Source organism: Vigna radiata, chromosome 8, assembly GCF_000741045.1.
Source record: "Vigna radiata var. radiata cultivar VC1973A chromosome 8, Vradiata_ver6, whole genome shotgun sequence".
In the NCBI taxonomy this organism is placed as follows: Eukaryota; Viridiplantae; Streptophyta; class Magnoliopsida; order Fabales; family Fabaceae; genus Vigna; species Vigna radiata.
In genome coordinates this window covers 3,611,354-3,632,774 of record NC_028358.1, presented here as the reverse complement: position 1 = coordinate 3,632,774, position 21,421 = coordinate 3,611,354, and the positions used below count along the sequence as shown (strand labels likewise).

Below are 21,421 nucleotides of genomic sequence, written 5' to 3'. Positions count from 1 at the left end.
TTTATAGAAGAACTTTTGAAAGCTGTCGACGAATAATCACAGTTACATCTCACCACGACTAACGGCCTAGATGTTGAGATGCCTCAACTGCCCGAGGATAGATAGCAGGTTAACATGTGGCACGAATTTTTCTCGTCTAAACGGATGCGGAGACGTTTCAACTGCCCGAGGATAGACAACAGGCGAACACGAGAGCCCAGACGATGGTCACTTGAAACCCTACATCAGCTTCGTTGCTTAGGGCTTGGGAAACCTGTGTACCAGATGGACTTGATAGCTGTTTACCAAATCGGCCAGACCACTATAGGACAACCACGGTTTGTACGTATCACTTTAGCATAAAGACCATGCTAATTTTTTCTGCATCACCCCAAACGCAGGAGGGCCGGACGACCGCAAAACCACCCCCACAAATATACCTACCAGACGGTCTTAAAGGGACGGTCGTTCAAAACTGGTAACCATATTTAGGTAAGGTTTAAGGTAATTAGTGCCATTGGGCCAAGATTGGGCCGTGATTAAGGTTTCACTAATCCTAAACATGACAAAAACTATAAATACAGGTCAAAGGTAAGAGGTAGGTGATTCACATTTACTGCGCATTTATTACTGTTTCGAATTTACTGTGTGAACTGTACACTGACTTGAACGTCGGAGAACCTTTGGCAGGTACCCGACCGTCCGACTCGAAGAAGAGAGAGACCAGAAGTCGAGACCGAACGGTGTTAAAGGACAAATTGTGAAGGTATTAGAACCGAAACACATAATTCTTCTTCTTTGTTTGATCTATGATATTACAAAATATCGACTTTATCAACACTACTTTTTCAAACTTATCTTTTGCAATATAAATTACAAGATCATACACCAAATCATATAACATCAATCATTGATTCATTTTCCTTTGGTAGTGGAAATCAAGTGCTCCCCATAGGGTAGAAATATGACGACAAGGAGAAAGAAGAAAAATATGATTATAAATATAAAGTCAGCTTATCATAACTCATTTTGAGAACATGCAAAAAGCCATTTTCATTTTACTTTATTTTGAACACCAAATCTCATTGTCTCTTATAGACTCCCATTCTTTCTTATCAACCCTCGAAAACAACGAACTTCCTACCGTTTTTAGTGCCAATGGTAACCTTGCACATTTTTCTACGATTTCTTTCCCAATCTCCAATAGTTCCGGATGGTTTTTCTCCTCTCCATCTTCAAAAGCATATTTCACAAATAGAGAAAGAGAATTCTCTTCAGAGAGACATTCAAGAAGGTATGAATTTGAGGATTTAGTGCACATCATGGCAGCTACTGCATGGCTTCGAGTAGTCACTAGGATTTTACTCCCTTGAACACCCACGTCTATTATTTCCTTCAACTCATCCCATTTTTCATATTCCTCGTTCCACACGTCATCCAACACAATCAAGAACTTCTTACCTTTAAGTGTATTTCTCAAATGATTTTGAAGTTGCTCTATCTCAAAGTCATTGAAGTTTTCTCTGGTTGGGTTTGGAATAGAATTAAGAATTTTGACAAGCACATTTTTAAGTTCAAAATCATCAGAGACACAAACCCACACCTTCAACAGAAAAAATGCATTAATGTTGGAGTCATTGAAAATCAACTTAGCAAGCGTGGTTTTTCCCAAACCTTCTATTCCCACAATGGGAATAACAGAAAGGCTTTCGCGATCACCATCTTCCACCAAAAGGTTTACTATCTCATTCTTATCATGTTCCCTTCCTATAACATTGGAAGGGTTTACATAAGAATGAGTCATTTCCCTCACGTGCACAACACATGTATCATGGTCAATGATTTGAAGGGCAAACATGTTTCTATCAGCTGCAAATTTGGCTAACCTGGTGTTGATGTCTTGAATGCGATGCGTCATTCTAAGACGATAAACAACAGGATTACTTGATGAGAAGAAACGTCGTACCTTACTTGAGAAGCTACCAGAGGTGTTGACAACATTCTTCTGCAACGATTCGCGCTCAAAATCATCAATTATGTCCTCTGCATCACAAAACACACAATTGACCTGTCTTAGCCATTCGATCAATGCACTGCTATGCGGAGTCTTTTGTTGAGCATCTAAGAGCACACTTCTGATAAGTGTCATAGTTTCTTTCATCTGTTGTAGCTCACTATGCACACCAAGAGCCAGGGAAGCTTCTTCAATGGCAGCATTGGCAAGCCTCCCTAAGATCGATTCTCCGTAGCTAAAAAGAAGTGATTCGGCCATGGGAGAGAAGAATGCAATTGGAACGTTGGTAACTAGAATAGTTGGTTGATGAATCATTCATTTCAAGTCATTATGGTATTTATAAAAGTCTCCTGCGAAACTTCTTTTATTTTAGTAAAATACATATAATGATTGTAGTCTGGTTAATGGAAGGCGTTATATATATAATAATGTTTGACCAAGATTGTATGAAGAAACTACCCTAAAATAGGTAAGATGCTGAAAAGTTACGTGATAAAAATATATTGTAGGATAATTAATTATCATTTAGTATATATATATATATATGTGTGTGTGTATATATATATATATATATATATATATATATATATATATATATATATATATATATATGTATATACGTATGTACGTAGTATGAATGTGCTCTGTTTAATGGGCTGGATTATGGATGTTTGGTATATTGTATATATTGGCACACAGAGTCAAAGACATATTAAAGTGCAATTTGACATATAAACTCATTTTCAGTAGCTGGACCTGGATTTCCCAAATGGCGAGAATCGGGCATTCGTTGCTTCCACTAAATTTTTTCAATTCTTTAATATTAGAGGAAAAATCAATTTTGAATCAATACTAAAATTAAATATATTATTATGTAACTTTATAATTAATTATGAAATATGAAAAAACACAACTTTTTTTTTTTATGAATAGGTATTATGATACAAAGATAAAAGAATTGTTATATTTAATTAATTGGCTTAATTAAGTTTCAAGTTTATTATAAATTTAGATATTTTTAATTGAATTTATATTTTTTTATATTGAATATTAAAATGTTTTTCATAATTCAATTGAATTTCTATTTTTTTTTTAGTTTACAGAGTACTCAATTTTTATATTTTCAATTAAATATCTCTTGTTTAATATTTTCCAATCAAACGAGAGACGTGACATGACAATGTATTATCTTGTTATCATTAATGAGATCATCTTTGTTATCAACAAATTTTTGTTAGGGTCAATTTAGTTTACCTAGTCGCGATTGTTAGTATAGCTGCACTTTAGAAGTTTTCACATTCATATCTTATGTATTGTCATGTTTGGAAAAGCAAGATCTACACTAATAACTATATAGTGTCATTTTTTCTTTATGGACTTTTTAATTGGTTTTCTTGTGAAAATTTGTCATAAATGCTTATATGAATTCATTTAATATGATTCTTTTTATCTAAGTATAATTATGATTTTTTTTTTTAAATTCATTTTACTATTTTGAATGTTTTCAATTTGGTTCATTTTTTTTAAATGAATAATATTGTTTTTAACTGAACTAATAGAAATATTAAAAAACATAATTCAATAAAGTTTATTAAGTTTTTTCCATATTTTGGAATAATCCAAATTTATATTTATTCAAACACTATCCATATATCATAACTAATATTGATAATTTGATATTATCGTTATTATTTTATTATTGTTAACTATTAAGTTATTATATTTAAAGTAAATATTAGTTGTTCTCAAATATAAAACTAAAATTCATGTTAATTTTATAAATATAATTAATATTTTTTAAAAAATACTCACTTCATAATTATTTATATTCTTATTATAATAAAAAATCCTAAAATTTGTTTCAAAAGCTTTCAAGTTACTTTGGATTTCGGTAAGCTAAATATCAAATGTTATGTCGTATAAATAATCCCTAATTTTTTAAGTTAGGTACATATAGATAGAAATAAATAATATTCGTATCAACTTCGTATTTTTTAAGAAATACTCATTTCATAATTATTTATATACTTATTATAATCATAAAAATCCTAAAGTTTATTTCAAGAGCTTTTAAGTCACTTTTTGAATCTTGGTAAGATTAATTGTTATTCTAACAAAATGTGGTAACGACGTTAAAATAATAACACGTGAGATAAATATCAAATGTTAAAGTTGATTTGTTGATGAAAGTAATTAGACAGAACAAGTACAAATAATTCCTAATTTTTTAAGTTAGGTACATATAGATAAAAATAAATATTATTCGTTTCAATCTCGAATTAGTTCATGTTTTAAATTACTAAGTAATCTATAACATATTTATACATTTTGTTCTTAGGTTTGATATTTATTTTCAAGATATTTTTACTCTTATTTGACCTTTATACAAATTTTATTTGATATTTATACTATTATATTTTTTAATATGACATAGGAGAAAAAAAAATTAGTTAATTGATTATCATGATGTGAGAATCAATTCTCATATACTTGTGTTATAAACAAATTGGATTATACAGTTCTTTGTGTCTTAAATTAGTTTAGATAAAGGGTTATATGACTTGATTTATTAGTTTACTTGAAATCTTGAATTAACTTTTGTAAAATTATTTTATTCTTTTTAATTATGTCGATATTTGAAAATTAAAACTTTAACAAAAGAAAATATTCAGCGTATTGAATCAATTGATGATCCAACTCATTTAAGAATAGGGTAAGTTAGATTGAGTTTAATATGAAAAAAAAGAAGTAGAAACTCAACAGATCCCAACTCAAAAAGTGTAAGTTAAATAATGGATTAATTTGCTCAAATTCTATCAACCCCAACCCACAAACACTCATAACAAAAGAATTCACTATTTTTTTATTTTTTTACATAAATTTAACACAATAATCTGACTAAAAAAGTTAGTTTTGAATTGATAAGTATTAGATATAAAAGAGTTCTCTTATTATTCTTTTCAAAATCGGTTTATAAAAACTTATTTAAAAGCTCTCAAAAGAACGGTACAAAATTAAAGGATATTTCCAAAGCTTTTTTGAACTCCCAAATGTTCACATTTTCAGCAACTAGGATCTCAAGAAACATCTAAAAGAAACATATAATATTGTTCTTTATTTGATACACAATTTATGTTTGCACTACTATTACAAAATATTCACCTTATATCAACACTTTGTGTATCACAAAAACATTGTTTTGAAAGTTCATAAGTGAAAAAAAAAAATTGTACACGTTTATAAAATTAACAAGTAAATAAGATATTTCACAACTTCATGCTAGATTTGTCCCTTACGAGGTGGAGAGACCGAGAAAGTGGTATAGCCTGTGTAAAAGGGGAAAAAAATCCTTTCTTTTAAAATTAAAAACAAAATAAAAAGATAACTTGTCAAAAACAATAGTCTAATAGAAAAGCAAAAAATTAAAATTAGTACCCTCAACTTTTGATTGTGTTATTATGAGAATATTCTTCTTCATCGTCTTCTTTTCCATCTTTTGCTGAGTCTTCATCTTCTTCATCTTCTTCTTCATCTTCTTCTTCTTCGTCTTCTTCATCTTCTTCTTCTTCTTCATTATTGTAAACATCTTTGATGAATGATATCTTATCCCAATCCGATCCAACTTCTGGCTTAAATTTTTTCCATAATTCAGGACAACCAGTCATTTCTAACTCTTCAAGATTGGTGAGGCGATGCATGTTATGAGGGAGTGACACCAGATTTGGACAATAGCGAATGATAAGGACTTTGAGACAAATTAGAGTTGGTAGCCACTCAGGAAGCTCATCCAAATTGATGCAACCTATAATCGATAAGGTAATTAAAGTGTTCACTGATCCTTGAAGCCACTGAGGCAATGTGATCAGTTGTGGCAAGAATTCAAGAGAAAGAAACTTTAACCTTGAATCGAGGATTTGGTTGCTAAAGCCCATTGATAATTCTAAATTGCCACAATAGAAGATAATCAAAACCTCTAAATTTCTAATGGCATCAAACGACACCGACCTTAGACTTCCACATTCAGACAAACACAATACTTTAAGAGTGGAAAATTGTATTCCTTTGAACAACGACTCCAAATTATCACATCGATAAAAATATAATTTTTCTAATGAAGTCAAACTTGCAACCTCTTTCTCTGGAAAATCAGGTTGTCTGGTGGTTATAATAAGGTGGCGAAGGCTAATTAGATTTCTTATTCCTTTAGGTAATTTTTGTAGCTTTATGCAACCATTAAGAGCCAAAGTTTGCAAATTCTGAAGCTTGCAGATTGAATCAGGGAGTCCCTCTAGTTTTTCATTCCAGTCAAGACTAAGATATCTTAAATGTTTCAGCTTTCCAATGCAGTAAGGCAAACTCTTGTATTCCGAGTAACTTAAATCTAAAACCCTGAGGTATTTGCATCTTGAAAATACTGTATTCAAGAAAACTTCATTGTTGGCTTCGTAAGGGAAATACATAGTTCTCAAACTTGTGGGAGGAACAACATGAGCTGGCAAATTAGTTGCCATAAATGCTAAATGTTGGATATTCTCAGAGATTTTTGTATTGCGCAAATCTATTCTTTCAAACTCGCCTTTTGAAATATAAATTGCAAGATCATGCACCAAATCATGTAAGTTAAACCAAGAATAGCTCCCTATGTCAACATAATTTGAAAGAAAAGATCTTGACCATAGCTCATGCAAAAGTTGACTGACAACATCAGTCACCGATTCATTCTCCTTTGGTGGTGGAAGAAAACCAAGTGCTTCCCATAGGGCAGAAATGTGAGAAATCATAATATCAGTATCCTGTTGGTAAAAGGAGAAAGAAGCAAGACATGGTTTTAGGTATGAAGGCAGTTGATCGTAGCTTAGTTTGAGAGCAGGCAAAATTTCATTTTCAATTTGTTTTAAATTCCAAATCTCATTGTCTCTTATAGACTCCCACTCTTTCTTATCAAACCTTGAGAATAATGAACTCCCAATCGTTTTCACTGCTAAAGGTAACCCACCACATTTTTCCACTATTTCTTTTCCAATCTCCAATAGTTCTGGATGTTTTTTCTCACCCCCCTTTTCAAAAGCACATTTCACAAAAAGAGAAAAAGAATCTTCTTCAGAGAGGCATTCTAGAAAGTACAAATCAGAGGGTTTAGTGTGCATCATGACAGCTACTGCATGGCTACGAGTAGTCATTAGGATTTTACTCCCTTCAACACCCACATCTATTATTTCCTTCAACACATCCCATTTTGCACGATCTTCGTTCCACACGTCATCCAACACGAGCAAGAACTTCTGTCCTTGAAGTGTATTTCTCAAACGAATTTGAAGTTGCTCTATGTCAAAGTTATTGAAGTTTTCCCTAGTTGGGTTTGGAAAAGTGTTGAGAATTTTAATAAGAACATTCCTAAGCTCAAAATCATTAGAGACGCATACCCACATCTTCAACGAAAAACATGTATCAATATTGGTGTCATTGAAGACTAACTTAGCAAGTGTGGTTTTTCCCAACCCTCCCATTCCCACAATGGGAATAATAGAAAGGCTTTCATGATCACCATGTTGCACCAAAAGCCTTACTATTTCATTCTTATCATCTTCCCTTCCTGTAACATTGGAAGGATTCACATAAGAATGAGTCATATCCCTCACATGCACAACACGTGTATCATGGTCAATGACTTGAAGGCCAAACATGCTTCTTTGAGTTTCAAGTTTGGCCAACCTGGTGTTGATGTCTTGAATGTAATGCGCCATTCTAAGACGATAAACAACAGGATTACTTGTCGAGAAGAAACGACATACCTTCCTTGAGAAGCTACCATAGGTGTTGACAACATGTTTCCGTAACGTTTCGCACTCGAAATCATCGACTATGTCTTCAGCATCAGAAAACACGCGCTTGACTTGTCTCAGCCATTGGCTCAACCCACTGCTCTGCGTAGTCTTCTTCTCAGCATCTAAGAGAACACCTTTGATGATTGCCATATTCTCTTTCATCTGTTGTAGCTCGCTATGCACACCAAGCGCCAAAGAAGCTTCTTGAACGGCAGCAGTAGCAAGCTTCCCTAACACTGATTCCGCGAAGCTGAAAAGAAGTGACTCGGCCATCAGTTTACGGAGAAAAGGAATCCAGTTGGAACTTTGGTAATTAGAATAGTGGCTTGATCGATCATTTCACGTCATTATATTTTGTTATGGTATTTATAAAAGTATGCTTAAAAACTTTATTTGTTTTAGTAAAATACGTGCAATGATTGTAGTTTGGTCAATGGAATACGACTAATATTTTATGAAAAAACTAGCACAAAATAGTTAAGAAGCTAGAATGTTACGCGATAAAAATGTATTTTTTGGTAGTTAATTATGATTTAGTGTTTCATTAATTTTAAATTTTTACAATTTTTCTTTACAGATTGATTAATTTATTATGTTTTATCTATATTAATTATGTGTCATATACTCTCTTGATCTGCAACTTTTAAATATATATGGTGTAGTATGAATGTCCTCTATATATGATGAGCTGGATTATGGATGTTTGGTATATTGTATTCGAACGCATAGTCAAAGACATATAAAAGAATGCAATTTGACATATAAACTCATTTTGTAGTAGCTGGACCTGGATTTCCAACATGGCGAGCATCGCACGTTCCTTGCTTCCACTAAATATTTTTAATTCTTTAATATTAGAGTATAAATCACTATTCATTAATACTAAAAAAAAACATATTATTATGTAAAATAGAGCAGACATTATTACATTAAATTGCTTTAATTATGTTTTATGTACCTTTTAAATTTGAGCTTTTACTAATTTTGTATTTTCTAATTAAGTAAATGTTAATGATCATAATTTTATTTAATTATAGATGATTATAATAAGATGTTTGTGTTAGTGTAATTTCGGGTAGAGAGAACAAAGTTGGTGCAAAAATATAATAATTTTATCGTTCTAAGAAGGTTAATGTCACATGATGCATTAGTGCAGAAAGGGCGTTAGTTATTTTGGGTTTTTAACGTTATCATTCGAACTGGCGTCTTTACGGGTGACGTTAATGGGACGTCGGATTTCTGCAGGTGTGACGTCGCTATAGAAGTTGGTTCAGTGCAAAGCTCGATGTCTATAAAGACATCAGTCATTGCACTAACCGACGTCTAAGGGCACTATAGACGTCGGTTCAGTGACACGTGCGACATCTATGAAACCGTCAGACATTGCATTAACCGACGTCTATGGGCACTATAGACATCGATCAGTACATTAACCGACATCTATGAAGTGTTCGTTGTGTTTTGGTGGAGTTTTTCTCGTGTCTTTGGGTAGTGTAGTAGCACCTCCTTCCTTTGTTAGTTTCTTCGTAAGAAAAAATTGCCTCTTTTGGATCTATCATGGCATTTCAACCCAAATACGACCCAGGTTCGTCTTTGGGTTGAAATGTCATCAGAGTTCTAAAAAACGTAAGTTTTACTTACGAGGAAACTAGCAAAGGGAGAAGGTGCACTACGCTACCCAAAGACACAAGAAAAACGACACCAATACACAACGAAAACTCATTTTAATCGGTTCAAATGAAAGATAATACATCAAAGATTATTTTAATCGGAGTAAAAACAACTTTAAATGGTTCACGGGAGATCAAACGCACCTGGGAAATGTAGTGCAGCGGAGAGAAAAGGCGAAGGTAGACAATCAAACTGTTGGTTCGCAAACTGCTGGTTCGCACCGATTATTTAACAAGAAATTAGACGTCAGTTGCCCACAAATTCGACGTTTATAATCGCATATACGTCAGGCGCCTCACTAATATGACGTTGGTTAGTAAGGCAATTGACGTCTATAATTGTATATAGACGTCAGTGTGGTGGTATCCGATGTCTATAAGGCGAAAAAGAGTGATTATTCACCTACCTGACAGACATATAGGCGTCAATTAGAAGGCTCCCCGATATCTATAGTATTTTAGACGTCGGGGCTCTCCCAACTAACGTCTATATGTCTGACAGGTAAGTGAATAACCATTAATTTCCGCCATATAGACGTCGGTGCCCCTCCGAACTGACGTCTATATGTCTGAAAGAAATGACTTTTTACCTACCTATCATACATATAGACGTCAGACGAAAGATCCCGGACGTCTACAATATTATAGACGTCAGGGCACCTGCTAACTGATGCCTATATGGTCAACTTATTTACAAAAATGCCACCGGTCATCAATATACGTCGGGCTTACCCTTAAGTAACGTCTAAGGTGTGATGCTAAATAGCAATTTTGCATTAGTGATGAGAATAAAAATAGGTAAGATGCTAAAAGTTACGTGATAAAAATATATTTTTGGATAATTAATTATGATTTAGCATATATATCAACAATGTAAAAACGTAAACAATCAATTTTGTTAAAAATATTTGTGTATATTTATATAAAATTAAATTTTCTTTGAATTTTGAAAAGGATTAAATTGAGACAAAATAAAAATGTAGGAACAAAATTGAAACAAAATAAAAATGTATGGACGAAATTGAGATAAATATAATAACACAATGACATGTGACAAATTTTATTTTAAATGAAAAATAAAAAATAAAAATAAAAATAATTAAAGAATATTTAAAAAATTTTAAAAAAATCGCTATATGTATCTAACTAATAGCAAGGACCTATTTGCATCAATTTTCAAAAATAAAAACTCTGAGACAAAAAAGTTGAGGAACTTATTTAACAAAGTTATAAAAAATAAGGACTTGTCTGAATGATTAAATTTTATTTATTTTATATAGGTATAAATTTTACAATTGTGAAAAATTAATGTTGAATTCAATAAAAAGAAAATATATTTTGAAAAGTTGAAATAGTTTTAGATGATAATGTAATTTTTCATGAATATAAGTTAATAAAGAATGGAAATTAGATTTTTATAATAAAAAATATTATTTATGAGAAATCAATTTTTTTACGGGATTAGCCTTTCTTGTATTATCTTCAGACTTTTCTTCTTGTTTTTTCTTTCTATTGTTGTACTCCCAAAAATGGCGTGTGGTCGCGAAACCGCTTTTCTATTCTTTGTAGATTTTACCGCTTTTTTAAGTTTATTTTCATCAACAGGCGTCTAGCTATGAAATTCGACTTTACGTTTTTATTTTGGAATGAAAATTTTAAATTATATATTTATTTATCAAAAAAATGATAGATTTAAAATTTCGATAGTAAATATACATTTAAAATCCATAAATAAATTTAAGTGATACTAAAAAATCAGTTAGAAGTAAAAAATTTAAAAGAATAAAAGTAATAAATAAGATGATTTGAATGGTAATAGGAAAGTTAAGATAATAATATATTATAAATATGGTCGTTTTTTTTAAATTAAATTTCATAAATGTATATTTATTTAGTTAAGATTATTTTTTTAACAGAAATTTAGGTATAATAAGTTGGAAAATAAAATAAAATAATAATATGATTGGAGGTGAAATTATCTGAAAAGAAATTTAACGTAAAATTAAAAATTAGCAATATGATTTTATGTAGTTCTATTTTTTTTAAATAAGTTAGTAGTAAATAAAACAAGAATGAAGAATAAGAAGATTTAAGGGAATTGATTTAAAAACATGCGATATTTGTGAACTATTATTATTTAGTAATATAATTATAGAGAAAAGGATAATAGAGAAAATGTTAGAGTGAGAGAGATGAAAGGAAAAAGACTGAGAGGAATGAGAGAAGTGAGTAAGAGATTGAGTTTTTTTAGTTTTGAGAATGAAAATGATTTAAATATCTTTGACTTTAAAACTTAGAAAACTTAGAATCATAATATATGAGGTATTTTTGTCTACTATAATGTAGTACACATTATCAAAATCTACCAACTCAATATCAGACATACATGCATTAACAAATCTCATATATATATATATATATATATATATATATATATATATATAATATTTAAAATCATATTTATATATTCTTATATTATAAAATTTTATTAAAACCTATAAAACTACGGAGTCCTTCTTTTGTATTTTTTTTCTTTCTTTGCTTTCTCTCTTGTGTATATCCATCTTTTTCTAACATTTTCTTTTCTATCTCAATTTTCACTATTAATCTCTCGTCATTTTAAATTCTATAGATATATAGAAAAAATATAATAATAGAAATATAATAATAAAAATAGAAATTATTATTGATCAAAATGAATAATAATATAAAATATTTTATTTTGGAGACAGAGACAATATCTATTTTATATATATCTATTTTATATATATATATATATATATATATATATATATATATATATAGTTATTCCTAATAGAATATTAAGTTATCTATTTACAAAAAGAATCACATATCAAGTATAATAAAAATGCAGATATAGTTAAATGGTAAAATTTCTCTTTGTTAAGAAGAAAATATGGTTTGATTCCTACTATTCGTCCTATGTATTTAATAGTTATAGTTTGAAAAGTACCGTAGAATTTACTATGTCTAATGTAAAGTTGAGGAGATGGAATTTGAACCCGTAACCTCAAGGTTATGAAATAAAATTGCATTAGACAATTTTTCTTTTGAATAAGTTCATTTTATATCTTTTTTTTAAACAATCTATTTTCCTTAAACAGTTTTGTAAGAGAAAATAATAATTTAGAAGTTGTTAATTTTCTTGAAATACCGAGTCTTGGTTTTAAGATTTAATTTAGGGTGTTGACAAATTCTTCAATTGCATGGAAGAAAACACATATGTGGTGATACATTTATCTTTTTCTAAATAGGTGAGAACTGATATATTTATATTATAAACATTATGATAAAGAATAAAATAATTGAATTTTTTTTTCAAGATGAAGACTTGTGACAAAGATGGAAAAAATGCATCTACATTAATTAAACTTGAAAAATTTCATAAGAATTCAAGAAATGAAGAAAATGAAAAACAAAATTACATATAATAAAATATCCTAAAATTGGACAATACACACCAAATCAAATTGATGTATGAAGGAGTTATCTAAAAAAGAGTTCATATCAAATACATTAAAAAATTATCTATGGTTTAATAAGATGATCATTCAAAAAGATTCTAATACACTTGATTCAACTTATTTTCTTCATGGTTATGGTTAGAGTATTTGCTAATAAACGATATTGTATATTGCTTACCTTTCTATCATTTTAGTAATAAATCAATAAGACATCTTAGTTCAAATGTTTTAATATTACATGTAATTGAATTCTAATTGGTAATGAGTTCATTGTCATCAACATGTTTTAACGTTCTTGAATGTTTTTTTATAGGTTTTAAAAGTTGGAAGAAATTTTATAACAAAAAAATTTATACTTTTATTAAATACATAGAGAATGATCATTGCTCATAACACAATATTGTAATGATAGTGTCATGACTTTTTATCAATGATAAAATTAGATTTTATGACGAGATATATGACAAGTAAAATCCACCTAATACATGGACATTATTTTGTAATAAAACTAATATATATCATAACGTAATTTAAGAAAGCAATTATAATAAGAATAATGGTGACATTTTCGAAAAAAAATTAAATACATTATAACCTATAAAAGACCATCTATCATGATAAACTGGATACGGTGGCAATATCGTAATTATGCGGAAACCATATATTATGATAGATATTTAAAAACCTATAAATATAGGACCAATACCCTTTCAGAGATCTCGCGAGGCAGAGCATTTCATTTCTTCCGATTCGTCCCGCCCAGCTTTTCTTTCTCCTTCACCGTTTCGCCCCACAACTTTTCTTTCTCTTCACCGTTTCTTCCAATTTTTTTCTCATATCCCAGAGCACAGTCTCCAAGCCCTAAGCGTCTCCAAGCCTAGTCCGCTCACACTAGTCGGAGCATCACGCCGTCTCCTGGTGGCCGCCGAAGATAGTGAGCTTCCGGTCTTCGATCTCAGCCGAGGACAGTGGAGAGACTGTGAGGGAAGAGTGCAAGTCGCTCATTGCTAGGGTTTCACAAGAGTGGGGTTTCTTCCAGGTCGTCTCTCTCAGGTACGCACATTTTCTTTGCTGTCCAGCTCTTGAATCCTTGGAAAACTGATTTTGGGTGGTTTATTGGTGTATTTTGCTGCATAAATTGGCTATAGCAAGGGTGATTTTTGAATTCTGCTGTTTCTGTGCTTTTGGAAACCTTGAGCAAGTCTAAATTGATGTTTGAAAGTTGCTAGCACTATTCATTTGGTCAAATTTTAGCCTATACGCAGATTTACCTATTAAACCCCCACTTTTTGAGTTAAAAAGGGTAGTGAACCAGTGATTTTGAGTTTTAAACAAATTTTGAGTTGTTTAAGAGTTTGAACACACTTAAAATCATCAAGCAAAGTTTGGTCACTCACATGAGCTAATGAATCACTTCCACTCGTTTTTGGGTTTAAAACCACCATTTCAGTCCACTTTTTCTGGTGCAGAAAACACTTTCCAGTCACTGTTTGAGTATTTGGTTTTCATATGTAGTTATAGGAATATTTAATTATAGGGATGGCTCAAGTTTTATACGCATCTAACATTCACATTATTTTGAAGATATTGAGTAGGAAAAAATTGTCGTCAATCATACAAGCTAGTGTTTGCTTAAATTGTATTTCTTACTAGAAGAGTTTGTGGTGAACGTCAAGGTAGAGTGGTGGCTCATCCTCTAAAAGGTTAGAATTGATGTTGGTCAATGTCCATTGTTTTGAATCATATAACATGCAGAACCGATTTTAAGAATTTTGGCTTGGTATAATGGTACGCAAAATGATATATAAACAATGATGCTATCTAATCACAGAAGTCCTGCTTCTAAGCTACTGCCACACTTCGTTGATCTACTGCATTTCTCAACCGTAAGAGTAGATTCACGCATACAAATTATTTTTTAAAACACTTTAGTTTTCATTCATTCATTATCCATTATAGTGGCTAAAACACAACCACAACACAAAAAATGAATTTTTATAATCACTCTACAAGCTCCCTTTGATCATCATATCCCTTTATCCACTTTGTCGGACCACACAAATTCCAACCCGGAAAACATGATAATGTATAGTTCTTTTTGTTATGTAGAGGTTAAATTAAATCATTCAAAATGGTTATCATGAATGATAAAAAAATGTGATCTTATGAGCTACAGAAAGGTGGATTAGTCTCATTGGAGACATTGCAGGCTGCATATCTATAAAGCGACCAAAACAGGTAATGTGATTTCAAATATGCTTAACTAGTATAAGCATTACCTTACATATCCAGAATACCCGATGAGTTAATGATTATATGACCAAAAGGAAAATGCTAATAGGATATTTGGAGTAGCCTCAGTATATATTGATGAAATTTTAGTTGTTGGTGTTAGAGATGTAAATCAAACCTTGGGTCACCTTTTCAAGTGAACCCATTTCTGGAAATTGTTTGATAGGTCAAGGCTTTTCAGTTTATGATGATTAAGTTGTTGACATTGTATCTTAAATCGAAATCTCTTTGATAAACTGTTTGGACTTCAATTCTCTCTTTATTGGATTATTAGTGGTTATGCATGTTGGAGATACGAATATGAACCATTTGATTATTCTCTTAACAACGCAAGCTTTTATATGTTTTAAGCCTTGGTTTTTATTGAAAGTTATGATAATTATATCAATTGACTGTTATTTTATTTGTATTCGACAATTCTCAATAATTTAATATTATTTATATGTAAAAGTCCTCAAAATGACAAAAGTTGACTCTGGAGTCTACATGATATCAATGCAGAACATGATCTTGCAAATTTATCTGTAAAAGTAACAATGTTTATTGTTGTTAACCTTTGCATTGTTGGTTCAGGCCTTCAACCTGAGGCCCACAGTAACAGGAAAGTCAAATGATGCAACTGGTCCCACTGCCAACGTCAAAGTTACAGTAATTTTAGAGAAGGCAAAGGCAATTCGTCGGGTATTTGTCAATACACTCTTGTTATCTATTATGTAATTGTTTCTGCACTTTGCATCTGATCAGTATACACTCTTGTTATCTATTTCAAATGGTCTTTCAACGGAAAACATGTTCTTGAACAAATGTTCTGTTTGTGCTACTAATCTTGAAAATGTCTAGGTAGCTCTAGTGATTACATTTTTCTATCATGGTATTGTTGGAAACAATGATAAATTCCATTGGAGATCATGAATGTGCATAAGATGTGTATGCTATTTCTAATATACTNTGTTTCATACTTAAAAAATGATATTACAAGAATTTGAGTCTTCAATGCATGATATGTCAACAGAATGAATGCCAAAGATATGCAATTATATATTTATTTGTAACTGTTATTCTCTTAATTAGAATAATTAGCTGTAGTAAATGTATATATATGACAATTTAGCTTATTTAGTGGGCTGAAAATCAGCTTAAGAGATTGTAATTAGTTGTATATATATGAAAGTTCTCCCGGAAGAGGAGACAGTTTTCTGGCTCAATCTTCTCTAAATTTAACATGATAGTCATCATATTGTTCTAGTAATATTTTAATTTTAATGTTTTTAACTAATAGTTAGAAACTAATTTTAGTTTTAAAGTGTAGAAATTATGGAATTGACTTTTTGTCTATCACTAATTCTTTTATGGATAAATATTNGAAGTGAGTGTTGAAGCTTCATATTTTATTTAATGATTCAACAATTTATTCATCTTCTCTTTTTATTGGTAGTTGGTGTGAATTGTCACCATTTAATTGGGGATTGCATATAATTTAATTTATTTTTTATGCAGTGCATATAAATTAATGTGATATAACATTGTTCTGTAAAACAATATTTTTATTTGCATGTCACTTTCAAGACACTTCTTCTGAGTAACTAATTTACCTTTTTTTATAGTGTTAACCTATAGGGTAGAAGGGAATGATGAGATTTTGTAGATGAAATTTGTAAATGAAATCAAGAGAATTCAGAAGTTCATAATTTATGTATAGTGTGAGAAAAGTTGTAGAAGAAACAGTTAAGAGCAATTCAGAATCCTTTTTTTTATAGGCACGACTTAACACAATAAATTATCATAAATTTTGTTAACATATGGGTTGTGCTATGCAGTCATTATTAATAAAATTATTCTAAGAGAGTTAAGAATAAATTAGATAATAATTTATAGGTTACTTATTCTAGCTCCACACAGTCACCTTCCTACTCTTTTTCCTTTACGAATACTGATTTGACTGATATTTGGACTATGGAATAGATTACATCAATGAAAGAACCTGACTAACCAGCAGAAGTGACTGTATTTTTTTTCCTGCTTTTAAGAATGTCTTGCATTTGACCTTCTGCTCTAATTTTCTACAAATAATACGATAGTAAAGTTATATTGTTGGGGATCATTTTCTTTCCTTGAGAGCTATTTAGTAAAACATTGTAGCCCTCTGAAAGTGTTAACTTGATTGACCAACATTCTTTCCTTGTTGGATATATAGGTACAAAATATTTGTCTTTTTTTTGAAAAACTCATTGCATCAACCCCAAAAATATCAGAGGGAAGCTGCAGCAGCTGCACTATCAGAATTTGCTCGGTATAGGTGAGTGGGTATAATTGTTGAGAGATCTTTAAAATCTTCTAATAGCTTCTAGTAGTACACTTAATATCCTACTAATAAAACTCCCCTCAAGATAGTGAATAAATATGTATCGTTCCTAGTTTGTATGTGAGGTCATGAAATCATTTAATAGAAAGACCTTTGGTAAATAGATCTACTAACTGAAGTCCATATGAGATAATTCATTTAGTAGTAAATCATTTAGATAATTCATTTAGTGTTGTGTAGTAAGGTTACTAGTCTGTTGACTAATTTCTAGACTCAGATAGTGGACTGAAAAGTGTTTTAGATAATTCATTTAGTGTTGTGTTTCCAGCCACTTTTTCAAAGCCTAGTAACCATCTCTACCAAGGTAGCATTTTAGGAAGTGGAGAGGGAGCTGAATGGTAGCATAAGAGCACTGTCCAGCAAGCTGAATTATCACTGTTTCAGCAACATTTCAGCAAGAAAAACAGTGAAAATATTGGCAACTTCACGTAAATGCAGAAGTGGCTTATTTGTGTTTAAGTGGCTTCACCTACTTGTTTTGTAGGAAGCCTTAAAGATTTGCATAAACAATAATCTTTATAGTGTTGTTGCTTTGTACTACAAAGGTTGACGTTGTTGAATAAATATTAAAGTGTGACCTTTTTGTTGGTTTCAGTTCATTGCCACAAAACGTTAATATGGATCGCAGTTGGATAAATTCTAAACGAACAAGCGAAGAATATGAGAGAGGAGTAGAACAATTTATTGAATTTGCTACGAGGAATGTTCCAGATAATAATGGAAGATTTTATTGTCCATGTGTTAATTGCTTGAATGAGCGGAGACTATCCATTGCACAAATACGGGAGCATGTTTTGTGTGATGGGATTCTAAAGAATTACACCATATGGACATGGCATGGTGAATTAGTGGAGTTCCACTAGTGGTTATATTAAAATTTTCATATTAGGAATGTTTTGGAAATACAAAACTCAAATCAAATTATGAAAAACCGGTTGCGTCTCAAGACTTCAGTTGAGATAGTTCTTTTTTATCACTTCAAGTTTGTGCTTTTAAAGGTCACGATGAAACTACTTAATAGACCAAGGAGATTTTAGCTAGTATGAAAGTCTATATTGAAAGGGATATTGCAATAAGCTTTAGTTTTAATTCAATGATTGAAGATTTCAAGTAATTAAAAGAGCGTAAAACAACACTTTGACTGAAAGTAACTTTTGTTTTGTTTTTTTTTTTTATATATATTAGTTTGATGATAAACTTTATGTTACACTTTCATATAAAATTTGAGATGTAGATAATAATGTCACATATTTAATTTAAGTAGTTGTTCCTGAAATTTGACTCGCCTATGAATAATTATTTATTTACTTTTAGATGATTTTTTGCTTGACTTGCATTCACAATTTCTCAGTATGCAAGTGATACTACACAATACAAGTAGCATGGCCTATGTTAGTATGCTATTTTGTATCTAGGAGAAGACAAGTCTACAACTTGTCTAAGAGATTACTTTAATTACTTCATTCATGCTATTTAATCTGACATTTAATGTTAGCTTTTTATGATTATTTTATGATATTATAGTGAATAATAGTAATTTTTTTTTTTTGGATTCTATTATCATGTGTGCTTGTTTTGAGTAGAGGAAAAATAAGAAAGGAAATAAAGATTTTTTTCTTTAATTAGAAAAAATAATTTATTTATAAAAAATCTTATTTTCATGAAAACTCTATCTTCCTCTGCATTCATCTCCATCCTTAAGGCCATTCATCATCTTCATCTTCCTCTTATGACCTCACAAAAATCAATGCCTTCCACCACTAAACTAGTAACTTCATGTTCACCTTCTTTCTACACTAGGGGTACTCCATCGTTCTCTCTACACTTCATCTTACGACTACATGATTGGTTTGGACAGAGAAAATTGGTGTGACACTTATGACTACATGAATGGATATAGTTTTATAACCCAAACACCAACTCGGAGTGCCATTTGCCACATTAACACAAAAACTATATCCATTTACTTTAAATTTTCGAGATTAAATTGTATTAAAATTTGGTAATTGTGTGTGCCTGCATTGTAATTTGATCCTTTAATTAGTTTTCAAGTAACAGTGTGATTTAATTATTTGTTGTTTGCAATTTGAATTCTAAATGGACACCTTGAATTGTGAATTAGCAGATACTGGGATGACTAAGGCAGGTACTAAGATGACTCAAAACATTCATATTCTACCTTTTCAATATAATGTCAAACAGTGTCAACTAAGCCAATGTTACACCAATGCTAAATTAGAAACAATATAATAATTTTTTATTTTTGTATGTTGCCCAATGCTGCTATAAAGAATTATTATTTTCTTTTATGTCCTAGCGTCAATGTAGTTTATGCCTATTTTCTATAGCTTCCATGTCTTTACCATCAACCTCTTTATTGATGCTAGATAGAAAAAATAGGAAGATTTCTCTTTCTTAGTTTCTTAGAAGAATTACTTATTAGAAAATTTTAATGCAATAAATTTTGGTTGTTGCAATTTTGTCAATTTCTTTAATCAACTCTGTTGTGAATTTCTTTCTTTCTATCTAACTTTTGCATTAAAAATAAAACTTTCGGTTTACTTATTGGGTTTGGTTTGGTTTGGCCTCCCCACTATCATGTCCCGTGTGCTATGGTAATTGCAACTACAAAGCATGCTTGCGATCCGATGTACCTAAATAATGTGTCTCACCAAACAAATGAGTAGAAGACAAGATTTCTTCTTGCATGTTNGTTGCTACACAATACGATACTCACAACTAAACCAATTTTTTTTATGTCATGGCCACACATCTTTTTGCAATGAATTCAGACTTGCAAACGAGAAAGAATTATCTGTTTTGTAATACTTGATAAGCTTTAAGTTTGCCTTTCATCTTATGCTCTAGTCAGAGTTTAGTACAATTTCCATATATTTGCATTATATAATTTGCTATTTGGATGTGCACTATAAGAATCTCAGTCTCAGAGCTTGAAGTAGTACACGCAGATTATTTTAAGGATGAACGTGTGTATTGGTTGGTATCTTTCTCTCACATCTTATTTTCCTTTTTCCAATTATCCTTGTATCTTTGTTTATTAACTTAATACTCTCTTGCAGTGACAATTGCAAAACTTCAATATTTGATTACCATAAAAACTGTACAGAATGCTCTTCCGATCTTTGTCTCATCTATTGCCGTGAGTGTAGTTAATATATTAGTCACATGCTTTTAATAGTTGTTGCTTGTTTTATTTTGGTCCCTACCCTTATGTTTATTTTCTTTTCCTAATAGACCCTTTCCTGTTGCCTATGCACCATGTTTTGTTATTATGATTGTCTGCTGTGTAATGTTTATTTTAATTTTCTTGCTCTTTTCAAATTATGTAATCAGACTCAAGTAAGTAGCGTCTACTTCATTTTACCGATTCTACGATTCTTTACTGCTTTTACTTGACATTTATGATATTTTGTTGCTCCTGATTTATGTATTTTTATGAGCTGTTGGTTAAATCCACCAATTCTTTATTGGGTATACGAAAGCTATTATATATACTTGCTATTAAATGGTACTGTGGTACACTCTGACATTCCAAATTAAATGGTACTGAAATATTAATGTAAAACTTTATAAGAATTTGTGTTATAATAAGATTTTCAATTTCAATAAAAAATGTGATTAGTATTAACTAATTGGGGCAGTGAGAAGCATACACGTAGTATTTAAATTTGGGGGTAATGATAAAACTGAATATCATGAATCTTGTGGTTAAATATGAGGTATGTAACTTTAATAGAAAGCTGAAAATTTTTTAAGTTATATAAAAAAACAAA

General features: G+C 30.8%; 2 protein-coding genes and 1 long non-coding RNA gene across 6 annotated transcripts; 1 reads left to right on the top strand and 2 right to left on the bottom strand.

Annotated features, from left to right (window-relative positions):
* Positions 1 to 915: 915 nt before the first annotated feature.
* Positions 916 to 2,360, bottom strand: LOC106770072 (putative disease resistance protein RGA3). The gene has a single exon (XM_014655898.2). It carries the CDS (start codon positions 2,306 to 2,308, stop codon positions 1,043 to 1,045), a length of 1,266 nt encoding a protein of 421 aa, XP_014511384.2. The 5' UTR covers positions 2,309 to 2,360; the 3' UTR covers positions 916 to 1,042.
* Positions 2,361 to 5,371: 3,011 nt separating this feature from the next.
* On the bottom strand, positions 5,372 to 8,091 carry LOC111242247 (probable ATP-dependent RNA helicase ddx56). The gene is made up of 2 exons (XM_022784583.1): positions 7,786 to 8,091; positions 5,372 to 5,664 (listed from the first exon to the last, which is right to left on the bottom strand). Exons 1-2 carry the CDS (start codon positions 8,089 to 8,091, stop codon positions 5,431 to 5,433), a joined length of 540 nt encoding a protein of 179 aa, XP_022640304.1. The 3' UTR covers positions 5,372 to 5,430.
* Positions 8,092 to 13,552: 5,461 nt separating this feature from the next.
* On the top strand, positions 13,553 to 19,193 carry LOC111242248. 4 transcript variants are annotated; one of them, XR_002669033.1, is made up of 6 exons: positions 13,553 to 14,026; positions 14,558 to 14,676; positions 15,150 to 15,211; positions 15,839 to 15,946; positions 17,460 to 17,561; positions 17,896 to 18,216. It is a non-coding gene; the product is annotated as an uncharacterized LOC111242248 (long non-coding RNA). The 4 variants fall into 4 exon arrangements; XR_002669030.1 differs by lacking the exon at positions 15,150 to 15,211 and having other exon boundaries at positions 13,570 to 14,026; XR_002669032.1 differs by lacking the exons at positions 15,150 to 15,211; positions 17,896 to 18,216 and adding an exon at positions 18,223 to 19,193 and having other exon boundaries at positions 13,574 to 14,026.
* Positions 19,194 to 21,421: the final 2,228 nt, after the last annotated feature.

Excerpts from the sequence above, each read along its gene's own strand:
- LOC106770072 (XM_014655898.2), bottom strand. The coding sequence starts at position 2,308 with ATGATTCATCAACCAACTATTCTAGTTACCAACGTTCCAATTGCATTC.
- LOC111242247 (XM_022784583.1), bottom strand. The coding sequence starts at position 8,091 with ATGGCCGAGTCACTTCTTTTCAGCTTCGCGGAATCAGTGTTAGGGAAG. Across the intron at positions 5,665-7,785 it reads ATGGTAGCTTCTCAAGGAAG|TTAGAAATGACTGGTTGTCC; the intron begins GTATGTCGTTTC and ends AATCTTGAAGAG.